Source organism: Hypomesus nipponensis, chromosome 8 (genome assembly GCF_054491055.1).
Source record: "Hypomesus nipponensis isolate SF chromosome 8, ASM5449105v1, whole genome shotgun sequence".
Classification (NCBI taxonomy): domain Eukaryota; kingdom Metazoa; phylum Chordata; class Actinopteri; order Osmeriformes; family Osmeridae; genus Hypomesus; species Hypomesus nipponensis.
This window is the reverse complement of record NC_140368.1, coordinates 15,931,937-15,949,514: the sequence shown is the minus strand read 5'-3', so window position 1 is coordinate 15,949,514 and position 17,578 is coordinate 15,931,937. Positions and strand designations below refer to the sequence as shown.

Here is a 17,578-nt window from a genome sequence, read left to right as displayed (position 1 = left end):
CTTGTCAGCTTGTCAGCTAACGTAAGATTAGCAAAATGTGTTGCAGTAGCCTACCTACAATGTTGGAGCTAAATATTAATTAAATATTAATTGGTGTCTGGTTTAATGAGTGTTCGAAACACCTGCTCTGGTGGATCATTTAACGTTGATTTAATGCAGTCGGAGTTAGCCTTAACAAACGTTTATAATCATGAAAAAGTAGCCCTGGTCCAGCACATAAAATATTGACAATTGTTTTCCAGAATGAGCGAGCTTAAAGAGAAGTATAAAATGTGTCACTTTTTTCAGCCCTTCAGGTATGCTTCTGATTAATAGCCCAACTCCCTAACCGCTCAGCCATCTGACCCCCGGGTTCCACCTGTAGTTTCTAACCTGCTGTCCTGGTTCTGTCAGGTTCCGCTTGGTTCCCTTCCTGACAGAGCTGCGAGCAGTGATGGACTGGGTCTGGACTGATACAACTCTCAGCCTGTCCAGCTGGATCTGTGTAGAGGACATCTACGCACACATCTTTGTCCTCAAATGCTGGAGGGAATCAGAGAAGGTGAGCTGCCAGAGAACAGCGGCTCCTGGTAAGAGAAGGAACAGGGATCAGATGTTCTCCTGGTAGAACCGAGGAGGAGCAGAAGAATTACTGGGAGCAGTGGTAGTAGTAGGAGAGCTCCTTTGAAGGAGCTGTTTAATTTTCTTAATTCCAAGTGTTTCATTTTCTTAATTCCAAGTGTTTCATAAAAAAAAAAAAATTCTAAGTTAATTTAAGTTCTAATTCCAAGTGTAATGTGGAATCAGAGCGTTTCTAATGACATGTTCCCGTGCCTGCAGCGCTACCCCCAGCCCCGTGGCCAGAAGAAGAAGGTGGTGGTGAAGTACGGCATGGGCGGCATGATCGTCTTGCTACTCATCTGCATCGTCTGGTTTCCACTGCTCTTCATGTCACTGGTCAAGTCTGTGGCCGGCGTGGTCAACAAGCCCCTGGACGTGTCTGTAACCATCACCCTGGGGGGCTTCCAGGTAGCAGGGGGAGGGGGGCTTTCATCGGATTATAAAAAGAATGTACTATTTGTATGATAATAAGATGTAACAAGTAGTAGTTACTATAAGTTACTTTTTAGAACTTGGTTGAATTGGTTACTGTCAGATCTGACGCACGTTTGTGTGTGTGTGTGTCTGCGTGTGTGCTTATTGAAGTGGCCCTGCTAAATGACGTGCTCAGATAAGATAAGGATCTTCCTGTTTACCTAAGCCTGGTCATTGCCCATAGTTCATTTGGGGATGGCCTCTCTCTAAACACAGTATCATTTTATACAGAATAAAAGGTTACATCTTCAACTTTTCTGACAGTTTCTTCTCCCCTCCTCCTCCACCTCCCCCTCCGCCTCCCCCTCCAGCCCATCTTCACCATGAGTGCTCAGCAGAACCAGCTGAAGGATGTCTCAGCAGCAGACTTTTCTGACTTCATGAACTCCTACAACTACATTCCTGTGAGTCACTTAGAATACGGCAGTCTGTCAGGCTTTTACACACAGACCTGCACACATGCACACACACACTTGGAGGGAGTACAAGAATGTAACCATACCTGGTGTGTACTGCATGTTAACAAGCCCTAGCTGCCCCCCAACTCTCACTAGCATGTCTAACCCCTGATCTCTGCTCCAGAGCGCCATGCAGTTCCTGGAGGCGTACACCTCTGAAGACCTGACGGTGGCGGAGCTGGAGGGAAGCAGCAACTCCCTCTGGACCATCAGCCCCCCCAGCAGGAACAACCTCATGGATGTGCTAAGCTACGAGGAGCAGTTTCCTGTCACCATGTCCTGGACAATACAGAGGTACAGTATTTGTAGTAGCACTACAAAACGACCATACTTCTAGCATACTACTGCCACTGGAATACTACCATAGCACTGTTAACCATACTAGTATAATGGAGTACTGTGGTTTTTATCATGAAGTAGTGGCACACACGTGTGTGCAAAAAGCAGCGACACTGAGAACACACACACACATGCAGAAGGGTCCAGACGCATCCTGCATTTTCTCCTCCTGTTGTGAGAAACTCCTCCCGGGACAACCAGGAGCAGTAATCAGCCACATCAAGGCAACCAAGTCCAAGTGCTCACATGTTGTGGCCATGGACATGGGCAGGAGAGTGATTTGTTCTGCACATTGGATTTGGGTTCTTCATGCCTTGTGGGGAAACTCCACACAGACTCCCCAGTCGAACCCAGGACCTTCTTTCTGTGAGGCAATAATACACTGTGCCATCGTGACTACAGCGTAGTACGGAAAGATTCTCTTTTTTTTCCATCAGGAACCTGAGTCTTGGAGCAAAAGCTGAGGTTGCCACAGATAAACATGTTACGTATCTGGACATGACAACGCGGCAGGAACTCATAGACCTGCTGAACGGAACACGCAGCCAGGCTGTGTAAGCACACAAGCGCACACACACAAATAATTCACATACTCTCACCAGTACTTTAAGTGCAGTGTTGTTGTCTGGTCTCCAGGGTGATAGAGCAGGTGTTTCCCTGCTTCATCAGAGCTCCCAGTGACTCCAACGCTAAACCCATAGAACAGCTCTATAAAGGTAACCCTTAAACCTCAATCTAGCTCTAGAATTGACGTTGTTCCTATTTTAGCTAGCATTACTAATGTGTTCCAATAGGCCAGTAGCCTACCCCTGCAAAATGAGCAAAACAATCCTGTATCATATTATTGTTAAACCTCAAACAGCAAAGAGATTTTCTAATGCTTGCTAAACTTTTTTGTATTGCCAACTGGCAAACATGCTATCAGCCTCCATTTCCAAAGTATGAATAAATTAATTGTATGAGTGCATAAACAAATGTCCCACCAGAGGAGGGCTATAAGAACATCCTGCTAGCCTTGGAGCGGACCACCAATGGCAGTGGAGAAATCCAGGAGTGGTGGATTGTTGACCAACCAGCGGCCAGCAAGATAAAGATGAGGGGCGGAGCCTCTGGAGGAAAGAGGGGGGCGGGCCTACAGCTCTATGTCTTCAGTGACAAAGTGAGCCCTCCCAGTCTGGGCTTCCTGGCAGGATACGGGTGAATATACCATCAACATAAATCGTACTGTCTACAATCATCATAACACTAGTGTACACTGTCTCAGACATGAAAATCCCTCACCTTTCGGCAAAATTCGCCGTTTTGAAACCAAAATAGGTGACCGACGTGAATCGTGTAGATTCAATGAGAAATTGTTAGGGGGGGGGGGGTGGTATTCATATTCGGTGAACTGCGCAGGGGCGGATCTACCGGGGTGGCATGGGGTGGCAACAGCCACCCTAAAAATAGCCTTGCCACCCCAGGTGCCACCCCAGTTGGCAGCTTTAAAAACAAAGAAAAGTTGCAGCTCATCGGCATTTGCGAGAGCAAATTTCCAATATCCGACTGCTAGTGAATGCAGCACTCCAACCACCCTCCCCACTCCTCTGGGACATTTGCAAGAGCGAATTTCTAATATCCAAGCCCAAACAAAATCTGCTGATAAAAAAACAAACAAAAAAAACAGTGGTTATTCAGATTGAAAATCTGCGGATTTCTGATAGCCTCCCTGTTCTTATGTTTGAGCGACCGAAGATGTTCCACAACAGTTTGACTCAGAATATGGTTGATTGAATGCAGACTTTGCAAAACAGTATTGATCCATCATCATAAAGATCGTCTGAAAACTCCCTGGCCCTGTCTATTGCCGTAATTTAGCTTGATAAGTGTTTCTGTGTGTCAATTCTTCAGGGCTGAATCTCGGCATTTTTGACTAATGTTTTAATATTGGTTACAGTCTAACGTGCACGTTACTATATCAGTTTCAGGGTTGACAGACTTCCTTCGATTGCTATCACAGTCACAGAACTACCTACACTGGTGGCAATGGGCTCTGTTTACAGGTTACATATTTAGAAAGAATAGAGACGCAATATGAGTTATCGAGTTTATTTAAATTTTGCCTCAGACCAATGCATTCTATTTGAAATTCCTCCGGTTTTTGTCAAATTTCTGCGCTCGCGAATTACGTTTGGGCCTGCTATTAATATCCCACTGCAAGTGAATGCAGCACTAGACGACTCCAACCACCCTCCCCACTCCGCCGAGTCGGACATTTGCGAGAGACCGAGGTGAAATCAGTGTTATATTCGAGATTCAACAGACATTCATATTCGTACCTCCGTTCAGGCTCCGCGTCATATTTAGGGACCGGGGTAAAAGAGTAGGCAACCCAAATGCCGAAAAACCTAACAGACATTTGAATACACATCATGTGCAGTGTTTACAAACTTTGAACTTGTAGCACATATTTCTACTACTAGCTGACCAAGTTGTCCAACCTTCGGTTTGGTGATACGGTTTATTATTGATTAATCAATAGCCAATAAATAAATGAAAGTGTTTCCTCAATATCTTTGATTTAATGCTTTAATATTGTGCATTAATAATGTAGCCTAATGTTTCAGAGCTAAAATGTCTTAATTTGGGGGCATTCCAAATAAACATGTATTAATATGACTGCGATTAAATCAGCATATACTTCTGCCACGGGGTGCCACCCCTCAAAATCTCCTGCCACCCTCTTGCCACCCCATGAATATTTTTCTAGATCCGCCCCTGGAACTGCAAACAGTTGCGCGTGTCAGAAGGGAGCGCGAGTGCATGGAAATATTAACGCGGAGGGCCTTGCATCACCAGTGAGTGCAAACCACCATCAGAAGCTGAAAGGCCTCGGTGAATGATGGTTTCAATTATTTTTTGATCATGTTTTTTGGTATATCTAAGTTAAGTTACCCAGGAGCTCTGTTGACATAGATTTAGCTAACGTTAGCTACAGCTTGATGAATTGAGTCATTAAACACAGCAGGAGAACACAACGTTAGCCAGCCAGCTAAAGCTCCGGTAGAAAATTCCAAATGAACGTATGCAGCCCTTAGTGCTGCCTACACACAACAGTGACACTGACAGATCGAAAGCTAATTTGAGACAATATAAAAAAGGAAAACCAGGATAAGAAACGTAAACGTAATTACCTTCACTCGATAACGTTTTACCAATTGGACAAACGGCTATGTTTGTTTGTTTCAAGCTCCAAAAACTAATATTCGCTCAAATCAGCCCCAAAATTTTGCTCGTGCGCTACGCGGTCGCATTAATCATGGAAGTCCCTAACTAGCATCACATCAGGCACAGAAATTGCATGCATTGGCAGGGTGCTCGCTGTGGTGGGGTATATGGGACCGGTTCTGGTGGGCCGGTCTGGATCAAAGTCCAGGTCCTATTTTTACTCCCAGTCCGTCCCTGCCGTTCTATCAATAAGCAGACCTGCCAACCTGTATGCAATTTGTATTGCGGATACGCATTTTGACTTCATAGTAGGCTGGTACTTGTATTGGCTGTCAATCATGATGGAAGAGTAGACGAGTGTGTTATCTTCGGGTCATTCTGACCCATCAGTCATTGTGACCCACCGTCGTTTGCGACAACTTTACCGCATACAAAAACAAAGTGAAGCATTTTCTTTTAACCATTGGACTGTCTCAGACCCCCCACATTGCGAAGGTTAAAATATATATTTTTTTTATTTGCTTTTGTATTGGGTAAAATTGGGTAAACACAACGATGGTTCGTTATGAACCTTTGGGTCATGTGACCCGAAGGCAGCACGAGGATTAGGTTACAGCATGTCCACCATCTCTTGTGGGGGTTATGCATTAAGCCATTTGTGGTGCCCTAACCACATTGTGCCTCATATACTGTAAATGTTAGACCCAGTGACAGGCTGGCATTAAATGGCTTGCATAATACTTAATAAGGAGGCCATAATAATTTTTGACTCATGGCTTAAGTTATGTTTCTCCAGCTCTCCCCAGGTTGGCAAAAAAGTATCTAAAAATGCATCAGATTGATGCTTTAAAATATGGAATATTTACATTTTTCTTATGGTGGAGCATGCACCCGGAACCCCTTAGAGGGGAATATCCTACTCACCTTTTTCACCCCTGACTCATTTTCATGCCTGTGTCTGTACCAGAACACGTGAACTATAACCTGGACTCAGTAACTAGACAGTGTGTATGTTTTGACAGTATGTTTTGCATGCCAGTGCTCATCTTTCCTTTCGCTCTGCAGCATCATGGGTCTATATGCCTCTGTGGTTCTCGTCATTGGGAAGTTTGTGCGAGAGTTCTTTAGCGGGATCTCCCACTCCATCATGTTTGAGGAGCTGCAGTGCGTGGACCGCATCCTGAAGCTATGCACAGACATCTTCCTGGTCCGTGAGACCGGGGAGTTGGAGCTGGAGGAGGAGCTCTACGCCAAGCTCATCTTCCTCTACCGCTCACCAGAGACCATGATCAAGTGGACCAGGGAGAAGAACAAGTGACACTGCCACCCAGAGGTCTTCTCAGGAACTTACCATTTTGGAGCCTGGTAGATAGTTTGAAGAAGCTCAGTCAGACAAGGACTGGAAGACATGTTCTACATTGTGGATCTGCCTGTCATATGGTCTGGATATGAGGTTGTGATCTGCTGTTCCCTAACTGGCTGTGCTCCATTAAAAGCACAACCCCTGGGTTGTGCAATATCCTATTTGGCCAGGAGAGAAGTGAGGTCAGAGGTGACAGTGAAGCCAAATTATGTGGTCGCTCTTCTCATCACCTCGTCCCCACGTGCTGCTCTTCTTCCTCTCCTCTCTCCCTTCCCGTCTTCTCCCCTGTGCTTGTTTCATGTGTCAAGGTCATTCATAATGTGATTGTCTCCACCTATGCATAGACCAAATCTACTGTGTGTGCCTGTAGTGTGTACCATCCAGACTGGTGTTGTGTTAAAGGTGTACATGTGGTTCATCTGAGAATAAACATGTCTGAAACATGACTACTTCATCCATTTGGGTTTACTGAAGAGACACAGACACATCGACACAGTTCAGTAGGCATGCCCTGACCCCCCCTGCCTCCTCCAGGTAATATAGACCCTCCATACCCCCTCCCTTCCCCCTTGTCACAGACTGCATGCTCCCTTAAAAGTCAACATGCTGAAAGAATATAGAATAGGCAAAAGAAAACACTAGACAAGGCAGCAGAGACAGGCAACCACCCTTCATATTCCTGCTTATGTTACACAATCAGTCAGACTTAACAGAACACAGATTCATTAAGGCAAATAAAAATGAATTTACACAGCATCATTAGAAATCAGAAACATGATTATGTTTAGAAATCAAAAACATTTGATTACGTTTCAGATACAGATAACTGTACATTTACATGTACGCAAGGCAGCGGCAGACCATGTTGATTCTCTAAAAGATGACAGGCCACTGGGTTACTTTATTGTCAAACACTGCCATGCTCATGGCACCGTGATTCTGGTGCTGCGTAACCCGAGATACAGCTGGTGAGATTATAACCCTCTAGACATGCTCAAATGTCCTCATAGCACGAAGTCGCCCAGCCCCAGACAAGAAGCAGGAAGTGTTTTGTCCTGTGGGAGGGGCTAACATAGCCCGCCAGCATACTCATCATCCTCCTCACCAGGCCCAGTCTGCCCGGCTGTGACCTCTGACCCCCCAGCCTTGGTCTTCTTCCCCCCTCTTGGAACCCGCAGGCTGAGAGACAGCTTGGCGTACTGGGGGAAAAGACAGAGGGTCCGGGTGTGGGAGACATTAAAGGGTCACACACAATGAATGTAGCTTTTACTAAGTTCATTCAACACACACACACACACATCACCTCTAAGTATGTACTTGGACACACACAGACACACACACATCCTTACGTCATTGTCCATGTACTTGAAGAGGGGGGAGGTGCAGACCCTGTTGACCTGGTCCTCGTCCTGCTGGTCGTACCCCTGCAGCAGCTGCTCCAACGCTATGCAATCCTCACTCCCACTGAACCCTGGCAGGCTAGACACACCCCACATCGCACCCCCCCCACACACACACACACACACACACACACACAACCCCCCCACACACACACACACACTGTGGGTACATTCTTGTCTCTTGATTGACCGTAAAACAGCATCACAGTGCATTTGTAGTGGGTGGGTGTAAACATGATTACCTGTAGCTCTCTCTCACACACTTGTCTGCTGCTACAAAGTCATTCCTGTGGAGATGAACTAGCACTTGGGCAATGGTTTTCTGGAAGAGAAAGAGACCAAAAGGCAGAAAGAAAAAAAAATTGGAGTAGGAGAGAGAAGAGAGAGGCAGACATTGGACAACTTCACACACCCACTGAGTGATCCGTCCTCTGAACCTAATCAGGGTTTGGACAGGAGCGCTGTGTCTGTACCTTGAAGCAGGTGGGGTAGTTCTCTATCTCTCTGTACATGCTCTTCTCTTTCTGGATAGAGACTGCTGCTTCATCCAACCTGAGACAGACACACACCATCAGCATTATTACAGCAGTATTACAGGATCAAGTTGAGAGGTTGTGATGACAGATTAACAGGAGACAGACATACTTTTGCTGTCGGACCAGCAGGCGTGATGCCTTCCCCAGCATCTCCACTGCCTGGCGCAGGCGGTCCTCATTCTGCAGACACACAGCTAGTCACACAGCTACACACAGCTAGCCATGTCTATCAACCCATATATCTATTTATCAGTTGGACCACAGCACTGTAGCATAGCATGTAAAGAAGCAGTGTGAGCAATATGAAGTCCATGCTTCACCATGTGACAGCCATGGTGTCTTCAGTGTACCTCAAACACAGAAGCAGCTTTCTGATAGAGGTCCACAGCCTTGTCCAAGTCCTGGGGCTCTATCAACCTGAGACAGGAAACTATTTTAGCAGTTGTGTATTTCTATTCAGGGTTTTCCTCAGAAAATGTGTTAGTTGATCTACTGTAATAGAATTTTAGGCTATTTGTAAAATTAACTTGGTTTTAGTATGATTAGATTTTTAAGGCTTCTGTGTTCATTGATAAGAAACATCCTGTGACAAACTGAAAGCTTGCAGGAAAAGAGATAGGTGGTTAAGGATGTTAGTCCAGATGGCTAATCTGAGGGTGCTGACCACCCTTGCAGGGAAATAGACTCTTAGGGATGGGCATTTTCCAAGGTCTTGTGATTGAGTATGCTTGGCCTTAAGGACAGTAGTTTTGACTTAAGGAGGAAGCTTGGAGTCACAAGTCTGGGGGGATCAATAGATTCAACAAGTGAGTGTGTTTTTGGAATGCGCTGATGAGGAAAAGGAGGCATTGTATGACTGTTTTCTGATCAGAAATCCATTGTGAATGGACCAATGACTTGAGAACTGAGTGCTATAAAATGGTCTGCAGAAGGATGTTCTTCAGAGTCTAGGGCCGTCTGCTGAGTTGTGCTGGTGTCTACTGGATTCTCCAGTTCCGTTCTAGAATGCTAGATGGAGTTGTATGGAATTGTCTTAGTATTATGTTGGATGGAGCTGTATTGAGATCAGAACTTGTGTTGCTGTTTGGCCATTCATTACTTCTGATCCATGGCCAGATGTTTTTTTTTGTCATTGTCTGATGTTTGTGTTTCAACGATTGTGTCATGCTGGTGTAATGGTTGTGTTGCTGCAGTTCAATAAACATGACTTTATAATTCACACTATTCAGTTTAACGATCAATTGAGTCTCCCTAAAAATGTCAGTAACACTATTATGGTCTACTAGCAATGCTCTATTGTACATACTTCCCAGCTCGATCCAGAGCCAGTGCTGCTGTGTCAGGTGTGCCATTCTCCATATACATGACACTGGCACGCTCAATGTACTGGACAGCCTCAGGTAGTTGCTGCATGTCCTAAGACACACATACACACTTCTCAAACTAGGAATGTTAACTATCTAGTTGATCCGGAAGGAAATTCAATCCTTCAGGTAACACCGTGTGCACAATTACAGACAACAAACAATACACACAGTAACAGCAATGGATCTCAGAATAAAGGTAGCAATTTCAAGCAGAATCTGCTTAGGGAGCAGACAGACATACCTTCAGCATCATGCCAGCTTGCTCCAAGGCTCTGGAAATAGACACACAACATCATCCCAGCATCTACACTAGTTTCACCAGCACAGCAGCTAAGCTCGCTTCACTAGCACAGCAGATACACTAGCTTCCTCGGCACAGCCGCTAACTTCATTAACACAGCAGCTACGCTAACACAGCAGATACACTAGCTTCCTCAGCACAGCAGCTAACTTCATTAACACAGCAGCTATGCTAGTTTTATTAGCACAGCAGCAAAGCTAGCTTCCTCAGCACAGCAGTTATGCTAGTTCCCTCAGCACAGAAGCTATGCCAGTTTCCTAAGCCCAGCAACTACGCTAGCTTCACTCGCACAGCAGCTATGCCAACCTCATCAGACCAGCAGCTATGCTATCTTCACCAGCACAGCTATCATCAGCATGTTGACCTAAAGAGGAAGATACTCACTTGGCAGCGTGGAAAAGACTGCAACTCAGAGTCAAGGACTGTTTCACAGTTTGATCTGATCTCTAGGGTTCTAGGGTCAGGGTTAGAGGCTAGGGTTACTGGCTAGGCTTCTAGGGTCAGATTTGAGGCCAAGGTCAGGGGTCAGGGTTTGAGGCTAGGGTCAGGGTTACTGGCTAGGGTTCTAGGGTCAGGGTTTGAGGCTAGGGTCAGGGGTCAGGGTTAGAGGCTAGGGTCAGGGGTCAGGATTGTCAGTAGGATACGTCTTGTTGTTGGTGTGGGCCTCTGCCTCCTGCAGGTACGCCTCCTTGGCCTCCTCCAACATTTTGGCGTTCTTGAAGGCAACGGCTGGAGAGAAGGGGAGGAGCTAAACTACACAGACACATCTGGATACCAACACAGACTCTAAAACACTATACTAGTGTATACTAGTCACAGCAGAACCAGCTGTATGCTGGTGTTTACTAGTCACAGCAGAACCAATTGTATGCTAGTGTGTACTAGTCACAGCAGAGCCAGCTGTATGCTAGTGTATACTAGTCACAGCGGAGCCAGTTGTATGCTAGTGTATACTAGTCATAGAACCAGCCAGCTCTATGTTAGTGTAGTCACAGCAGAATCAGCTGCATAACACAATAGCTAGGTAGGCAGGCTAGCATACCTGCTTTGGAGTATTCTGACGCAGCGCTGTCATAGTCAGGTTTCCACTTCATAAAACTGGTTTTTAAACTGTAAACAGATAATTAGATAGATAGGCAGGCATACAGAAGTTAGCAACATAGTTGCCTGCATATACAGTGGCGAAATCAGAGACTGTAGCAACCGACGGACAGTATTCTGTGTAGAAAAAGTAGGCAGCCCATCTGTCAGACTGAAACTGGGTAATTGTGCCAACAGAAAGCTAGCAAGCTAGGTAGGGTTCCTTACTATTTCTCGGCCTTCGCTATGTATTCGTGAGCCTCGTTGATCTTCTGGGCAGCCATAAGATTGTGTTCCTGCAACACTATACTAACTTGGAGTCGCAATAGTCTACAGGACATTCAGGCTTTGTTTGCTGCTGACTAGATAGATGATGATAGCGGTCCTGTTCTTCTGTAGACTTGTTGTCTACGGAAGCCCGTTTAACACACTTTCACATGCGCTTTGTCCTCCTCCCTCTTGCGTTGTGTGGTGGAGAGAGAATCACACGAGTAAAAGCGACGAGAAGAACATGCATTTACTGAACTCTGGAAAACAACAAAGACAGTAATATTGCCGAGGACAGCGCTCGCTCCATGTGGACACGGTGAGTCATACACATTTTACATTGCATATGAAACTAATAAAACAGATACCTACTAAATGTGTGTTTATATATAACGAGAAAAAAACGACTGCTTTGAGCCAGGTTGAACCTCGAATTCCCTTAAATTTCCCTCGAGTTTAACAAAGTGAACCATTCGAGCTGGCACCCGACTTTAAATGACTGCTAGCTTAGATAATCGGCGCAACAAACCCTCGCTGACAAGCTCAGTTTGCATCCCTGTTAGGTAGAGCCAGAGCCTGATTAATGATATATTAGACTTTCTCTGGTAGAGCTAGCCATAGCTACCTCAGGGAGGCTATGCCTCGCCCGCTAGCACACTGCCTTGTGAAACTTATTAGTGAATCCTGATATAATTGAAGGATGGAGGGAAATCAGTGTGTGTAGACGGGGAATATGGTTTCAGGGAACAAACTCAGGGTTGAAGCTGTTGAGTGGTTTAACAACCAGAGCAGATAGACTGATGGTCTGCAGTAGACCAAGTACTTTAACCTGATAAAGTATTTGTTATTATGCGATGTTAAACTGGCCTTGTTGTTGTTATCCAGGTCACATCTGAGTGTGGATATGTCCTTGCATATCTGCCTCCCGCTTCTCCTTTTCTTAACAGGACTGTCCCAGACCTCCTGCTGCAACAAAGCTCTGTGTGCCAGCGACGTCAGCAAGTGTCTTATCCAGGTACACCTGTGTGGTTCTATCATATAGGTACTCCTGTGTGTATCTATTATCCAGGTTCACTTGTGTGTGTCTATCAGATGTCTGTTAGTTAAGGGGTAGAGCTCTATTCTGTCTCCAAGGGCTCTGTGGTTGGTCAGATCAGATTGATCTGCCTCCCTGCATATCTGGAATTTCACCTTTAAACTTGCTGTGGAGGAACCAGCCATCTTGGGGTCACACACAAACACACGCTCCTTGGGAATTCCTCCAGAAAATAAAGGTGTGCATGTGTGCAGGAGCTGTGCCAGTGTAGGCCATTAGAAGGGAACTGCTCCTGCTGTAAGGAGTGCATGCTGTGTCTGGGCCACCTCTGGGAGGAGTGCTGCGACTGCGTAGGTGAGTCACATGCTTCCTGCTAGCCAATCAGAGCGCGCAGGGAATCCATCACCTTTTAAACTGGAGTACCTCCCCCTCCCCAGGCATGTGTAACCCTAAGAACTACAGCGACACCCCCCCCACTTCTAAGAGCACGGTGGAGGAGCTGTATCGACCAATCCCATCGCTCTTCCGTGCTCTCACTGAGGGTGAAGCACCTATCAACATGATGGTGGTAACCTTCCCTGTGTCGGAGGAACTAGCTTACCACGAAAACCTGGTCTCCTTCTTGGAAACCATGGACGATCAGCACAACAATGTGTCACTGCCTGGCAACAGTATCCATGCCAGTTATGACAACACCCATGGTAAGTGGCTATGACAACAGCAAGGAGTGGAATGTACTTCATGCCCTCCAGTTGTCCCTCGCACACTCAAGATAATGTGTGTGTACCAGTGGCGATTTCTTTAAGACTGCAAGGGAAGCTGAGCTTCCCCCTAACATTAAAAAAAATTCATGATCAAACATTTACTATTGTGTTAACATTTTAGATGCGTTAGAACACGTTCATATCGAAGACGAGTTTGTTCAGAATCAGCTACATATATTAGCAGGTCGACTGACTGATTTCCTTCTCATACATTCCCGTAGCGCCACACTGCATTTCCCTGTTGAAGCTCAGCTTCCATGGACTTCAATGGGGCTGCTTTGAACAGTTTTTTCAGTGCTTCAAAACTATACGGTCATTGGATAAATGCTGCGATTATTTCCCGCCGTCCCTGGATGCTCAGCGTCTCTGGGGGTGAATGGAGGAGTGGGCTGGCCTGGATGCTGGGCTTCCGTGTGATGATTGGAGGATCTGTCGAAAGACTGCATCTCCGCGATTTTGTACCATAAAAAGTCACCGAAGCTATTCGAGCTCAGTCCCATTGTGGATTTTGCAACAAAAAAAAGTGTAGTGGAAAGACCAACTGCTGAAACCTATTTCTTAGTATTTGCTTGGCGAAATTCCTACTAAATTTTCATCATACATTTCATACATTATACACCACATTCCTTGTTTCAATTTAACCTAATTCCCACATTTCCTTAGAGTTTAATAGTGTTTTGTTAGATCATTCATTCATACAGTAGGCTAGGCTAGGCTAGTCCCGTAGGGGTAAACTAGCCAGTGAACTAGCAAAATACATGGAAAAATGTTTATGATGTTGGCCGAAAATGAGCTTCCTCCATTTGAAAGACCAGCAGCTGCCACTGGTGTGTACATATGTGTAGGTTTGTGTGTGTATATATACGTGAAAGTGTGTAGATACGTGTCCGTGTATTTACGTGCAGGTGTTGCGGCAAGCTACAGAGAGACCCAGGACACAACTCTGACTTGGTTTACTGCAGATGACCAAACAGAGCATTAAAGCACTTACGTGCGTTTTAATTTACAAATGAAAACAAAACTAGAGAACTTCTAGGGAGCCTTGCTCCACCTGGGTCAGCTTTTAGCCTACGTGATCAGCCGGTGACACTTGTGTCACAGCTGAACTGAGGCTGTCCATTCCCTCCTCTGAGCCATGTCGGCTTACCTTTAGTGGACCAGGTCACTGATTGTCTTAAAGGGACGGTGCCCAAACTGGCCGTGGGATCTCTGGGACTGCCACTGTGTGTATGTGTACATTTATACAAGTGTGTATATGTGTGTGTGCATAAATACAGGTGTTTGTATACTCTCTGAGAGCCAAACGGGCTTACGCACAGTCTGTTTTCTTTTGTGTAGTGTTATGTGTGTAGTTCCTGACCTGGTACTATATTTTTCCCTTGTAGGCAACATGTGCACAGTGGTGTACTTTGACGAGTGTGTATCCATCCGCGAGTGTAAGCAGTACTGTGAGGCCATGGGCGGCTCCAAGTACCGCTGGTTCCACAATGCCTGCTGTCAGTGCATCGGGCCAGAGTGTGTCGACTACGGGAGCAGGAGTGTTCGCTGCCCCAACTGTCTCTCCTGACTGCCCCACCTTTCTCACCTCTGTCTCTCCTATCTTTCCCACCTCTCTAACCTCTGTCTATCCTGATTGCCCCACCTCTCTCCTGACTGCCCCAACTGTAACAGTCAGTGGGCCGGACTCAGCAGGGGCTGTTGTCTGACTGGATGAAGGGACTTTCGTATTGTTATGAAGCTCATATGAACTGTTCTGCTGTTGCTTTTTTTTTTTTTAATGTTTTATAGAAGCTTTTTCCAGAGAACTGCTTAGTTTTATATTCCGTCATAAACCTATGTCAAAATATTTTTTTATTGTGTTATTTTGTGTTGCTATTTTTGTTACTGACAATCATACTAAATACTTATTACTTATGATATTTGTGGTTTATCTATTTTATTTGTATCATGCAACATTTTCAAATGAAGTCTCAAGTCTTATGGTGTACATTTTGTCCTGGGATATGCCTGGATGTGATTCCCTGAACGTGATCCCCTGCATGGATGGTTTTCTGTTCCAGTCACATCCCACCTGGCTGGAACAGCAGTGTTTCCCCTATGTTGATTTTGTCGTGGCGGCTCGCCACGGCTAAATTTCTGCCGCCACGGTATCAGAAATAGGGCTGTACAAGACAGGCCGTCTATCAGCATTGATTGTTAGGGTGCATGTCGGAGAATAGCAAGGACACGCGCTTCACAGCGCAGTTGAGATTGTATGTGTGCGTCTTTGGGAACTGCGGGGCCGGATCCGGGGGGGGACTGGGGTGGGCTGCGCCCCCCCAGATTTCTGCCGCGCCCCCCCAGATTTCTGTCGCGCCCCCCCAGATTTCTGTCGCGCCCCCCCAAGCTCCTTCTGACTTCAGCCAAAATGGATACATGTTGAAGCTATGAAAAAGTCTGTTAGTGCTTTCAGTAATATGCTTTTTTTTTTTTTACCAGTGATTGTCTGGTTTATAATGGGCAACGTATATTAGAGCTCCGCATCCACGTTTACCGATAAAAGTTAAATCAACCTCGAATCTCTTGCCACTCACTTGTTCTCGAAGTTATTGTTTATCGGTCTTTTGTGACGAATAGTAAAGTGTAGCATTGGTGTTTAATGTTAGACCCTGGAATTTCATACTTCTGTTTCAGTTGTAATCTTTATTTGAGATACACGGATTAAAGACGTTAACAGTGGTCGCTTCTATTAGCTTCGTTAGCCATCGATTCTTGCGTGCGTGCTTGTACCTTCAAAGAAAAACCTTTTATCATGCATCGATTTCTGATCCCAAACCATCTACTACTGCCCCAGCGACAAGGGATATATAACTCATACTCCAGAGCAGGCAGAGCGTGCTGGTCCGAGTGGAATCACTTCCCTGTCTTTCGGTACCAACGTTACCGCTGCTGGGTGAAGGCGAGCATGGTTTGAATCCAATGCGGCCTGTTCTGCAAACGTACGCATGCGCATTTTCATCCAAGGTCCTAGGCATCGCTCTCAAACTTGGTTAGAATACTCAGTCAAGCTACATGCATGTTTCTGCTTCCCCTGTCGACAATTTGGAGCCAGAAATGATAGACATCACCTTCATAGACAAAGTTTTTACCAATTGGAAAACAGCAGCGGTTTATTTTACATAGAGCTCAAAAAACTATTTTGCGCTCAAATGAATGCCCAAAAATGTTGCGCTCGCACTGTGAAGGATCCTGTCCAGAATCAGATCGAACCGAGGATATGTCATGGGTTTGGGTTAAGCCCCGAATGTGTATAACGTCTGGCTCCGTGCCTGATTAACACTTAAACACTTTACAGGACTACAGAAGTGAGGTTTACTTTGGAGACCTATGGAAAGAGGTTGAAAAGATTGCAGAGCACTGCAAAATAAGTGTACTGATGAAGAAAGTGTTTTGTCCGTCTCTTCATAAACGGAGTGACTAAGTTCAGTTGAGTTCTGGATTTTAATAAGTATTTATCAATCTGCAGATTGAGAGAGAAAACCAGACTTCTGACAATAAATGACAACACAACACCAGGCTTAGGTCTCAATCAAGTCTCTCTCCGCTCTGAAGGACAGAGGACCATCTTTTATAGGGCACAAGAATGTAAACATAGATAGTGACAGTCAGGCAGTAATTGTCATGTCCCTGGGTTGGACCTGCCCTTTTCGTTCTGTCTTCTTTGTCTGTCGGTCCCTTTAATTTCAATTACAGGCTCCTGCATTCTTGTCCACACGCTCCGTGTTAACGACGCACATCTGCGGATCATTTACCAATCACCATCTGTATTTCAACCCCGGTTTCCCATCCACTCTTCGCCAGTTCAACGTCGTCACTGTCGTCCACGTCAGTCGGCCGTCTGAATTACCTTAGTCAGTATTTCAGCGCATTCTGTCAAATAACCAGTGTTTTTCCTGCCTTTTTCTAGACCCCCTGCTTGCTCCAGGCTCGTCTCGGTTCCAGCATCCCCCCGGATTCTCCGCTACCGCAGCCCTGTCTTTTGTTTTTTCCGACTGGACGTTTTTCTAGTAAAAATAAATCGTTAATTTTCCTACTGAGTCTGAGTCCTGCATTTGGGTCTACCTGCTAGCCAGCCCTCGTGACAGTAATGACGTTACAACAGTCTCAGGGAAAGAGATTCACAGCTCCCAACACATGACCACTCAAACTACAGAGTTCATAGTTGGAGCTCTCCTTGTAGTCATGACAAGGACCATTTAGCCAGAACTTTTCCAATCTCAAACATCTATTAACCCTGACACATATACACAATCTACTCTTATTAATAGCAAGCTTACATGAGAACATACTAACTAGTATCCAATGACTAGTTCTCTTGATTAGTGAATAATGTAAGCACACAGGAAA

At 45.5% G+C, this 17,578-nt stretch overlaps 3 protein-coding genes across 6 annotated transcripts in view; 2 read left to right on the top strand and 1 right to left on the bottom strand.

Moving 5' to 3' along the window:
* The window catches only part of LOC146275317 (piezo-type mechanosensitive ion channel component 2-like), a 172,250-nt gene extending 165,355 nt beyond the window's left edge, over positions 1–6,895 (top strand). For both annotated transcript variants that reach the window (XM_084702443.1, XM_084702444.1), the window contains 8 exons: positions 394–541; positions 820–1,008; positions 1,386–1,478; positions 1,657–1,826; positions 2,309–2,425; positions 2,508–2,587; positions 2,858–3,068; positions 6,144–6,895. In XM_084702443.1, coding sequence (XP_084558569.1) covers positions 394–541; positions 820–1,008; positions 1,386–1,478; positions 1,657–1,826; positions 2,309–2,425; positions 2,508–2,587; positions 2,858–3,068; positions 6,144–6,396 — 1,261 coding nt within the window. In that variant the 3' untranslated portion in view covers positions 6,397–6,895. The remainder of the gene's footprint in view (positions 1–393; positions 542–819; positions 1,009–1,385; positions 1,479–1,656; positions 1,827–2,308; positions 2,426–2,507; positions 2,588–2,857; positions 3,069–6,143) is intronic.
* Positions 6,889–11,491, bottom strand: LOC146275316 (gamma-soluble NSF attachment protein-like). Its single transcript, XM_084702464.1, has 12 exons — positions 11,354–11,491; positions 11,088–11,155; positions 10,690–10,774; positions 10,430–10,447; positions 9,986–10,016; positions 9,684–9,793; positions 8,728–8,794; positions 8,487–8,557; positions 8,315–8,393; positions 8,084–8,163; positions 7,791–7,920; positions 6,889–7,640 (listed from the first exon to the last, which is right to left on the bottom strand). The coding sequence occupies exons 1-12, from the start codon at positions 11,464–11,466 to the stop codon at positions 7,509–7,511; spliced, it is 984 nt and encodes a 327-aa protein (XP_084558590.1). The 5' UTR covers positions 11,467–11,491; the 3' UTR covers positions 6,889–7,508.
* A 77-nt stretch (positions 11,492–11,568) lies between these two features.
* On the top strand, positions 11,569–17,261 carry LOC146275315 (twisted gastrulation protein homolog 1-A-like). 3 transcript variants are annotated; one of them, XM_084702466.1, is made up of 5 exons: positions 11,569–11,711; positions 12,278–12,407; positions 12,683–12,782; positions 12,866–13,129; positions 17,139–17,261. In XM_084702466.1, exons 1-5 carry the CDS (start codon positions 11,701–11,703, stop codon positions 17,237–17,239), a joined length of 606 nt encoding a protein of 201 aa, XP_084558592.1. In that variant the 5' UTR covers positions 11,569–11,700; the 3' UTR covers positions 17,240–17,261. The 3 variants fall into 3 exon arrangements, with proteins under 3 accessions (XP_084558592.1, XP_084558591.1, XP_084558594.1); XM_084702465.1 differs by lacking the exon at positions 17,139–17,261 and adding an exon at positions 14,578–15,109; XM_084702468.1 differs by lacking the exons at positions 12,683–12,782; positions 17,139–17,261 and adding an exon at positions 14,578–15,109 and having other exon boundaries at positions 12,340–12,407.
* The last annotated feature ends 317 nt before the right edge of the window (positions 17,262–17,578 follow it).

Bases quoted from the DNA above. Each gene is read 5' to 3' on its own strand.
- LOC146275316 (XM_084702464.1), bottom strand. From the start codon at position 11,466: ATGTCCTGTAGACTATTGCGACTCCAAGTTAGTATAGTGTTGCAGGAA. The intron at 10,775-11,087 runs GTATGCTAGCCT...CCTTCTCTCCAG, and splicing joins GTCAGAATACTCCAAAGCAG to CCGTTGCCTTCAAGAACGCC. The intron at 8,558-8,727 runs GTACACTGAAGA...GTGTGTCTGCAG, and splicing joins AAGCTGCTTCTGTGTTTGAG to AATGAGGACCGCCTGCGCCA.
- LOC146275315 (XM_084702465.1), top strand. The intron at 12,408-12,682 runs GTACACCTGTGT...GCATGTGTGCAG, and splicing joins TCAGCAAGTGTCTTATCCAG to GAGCTGTGCCAGTGTAGGCC. The intron at 12,783-12,865 runs GTGAGTCACATG...CCCCCTCCCCAG, and splicing joins GGAGTGCTGCGACTGCGTAG to GCATGTGTAACCCTAAGAAC.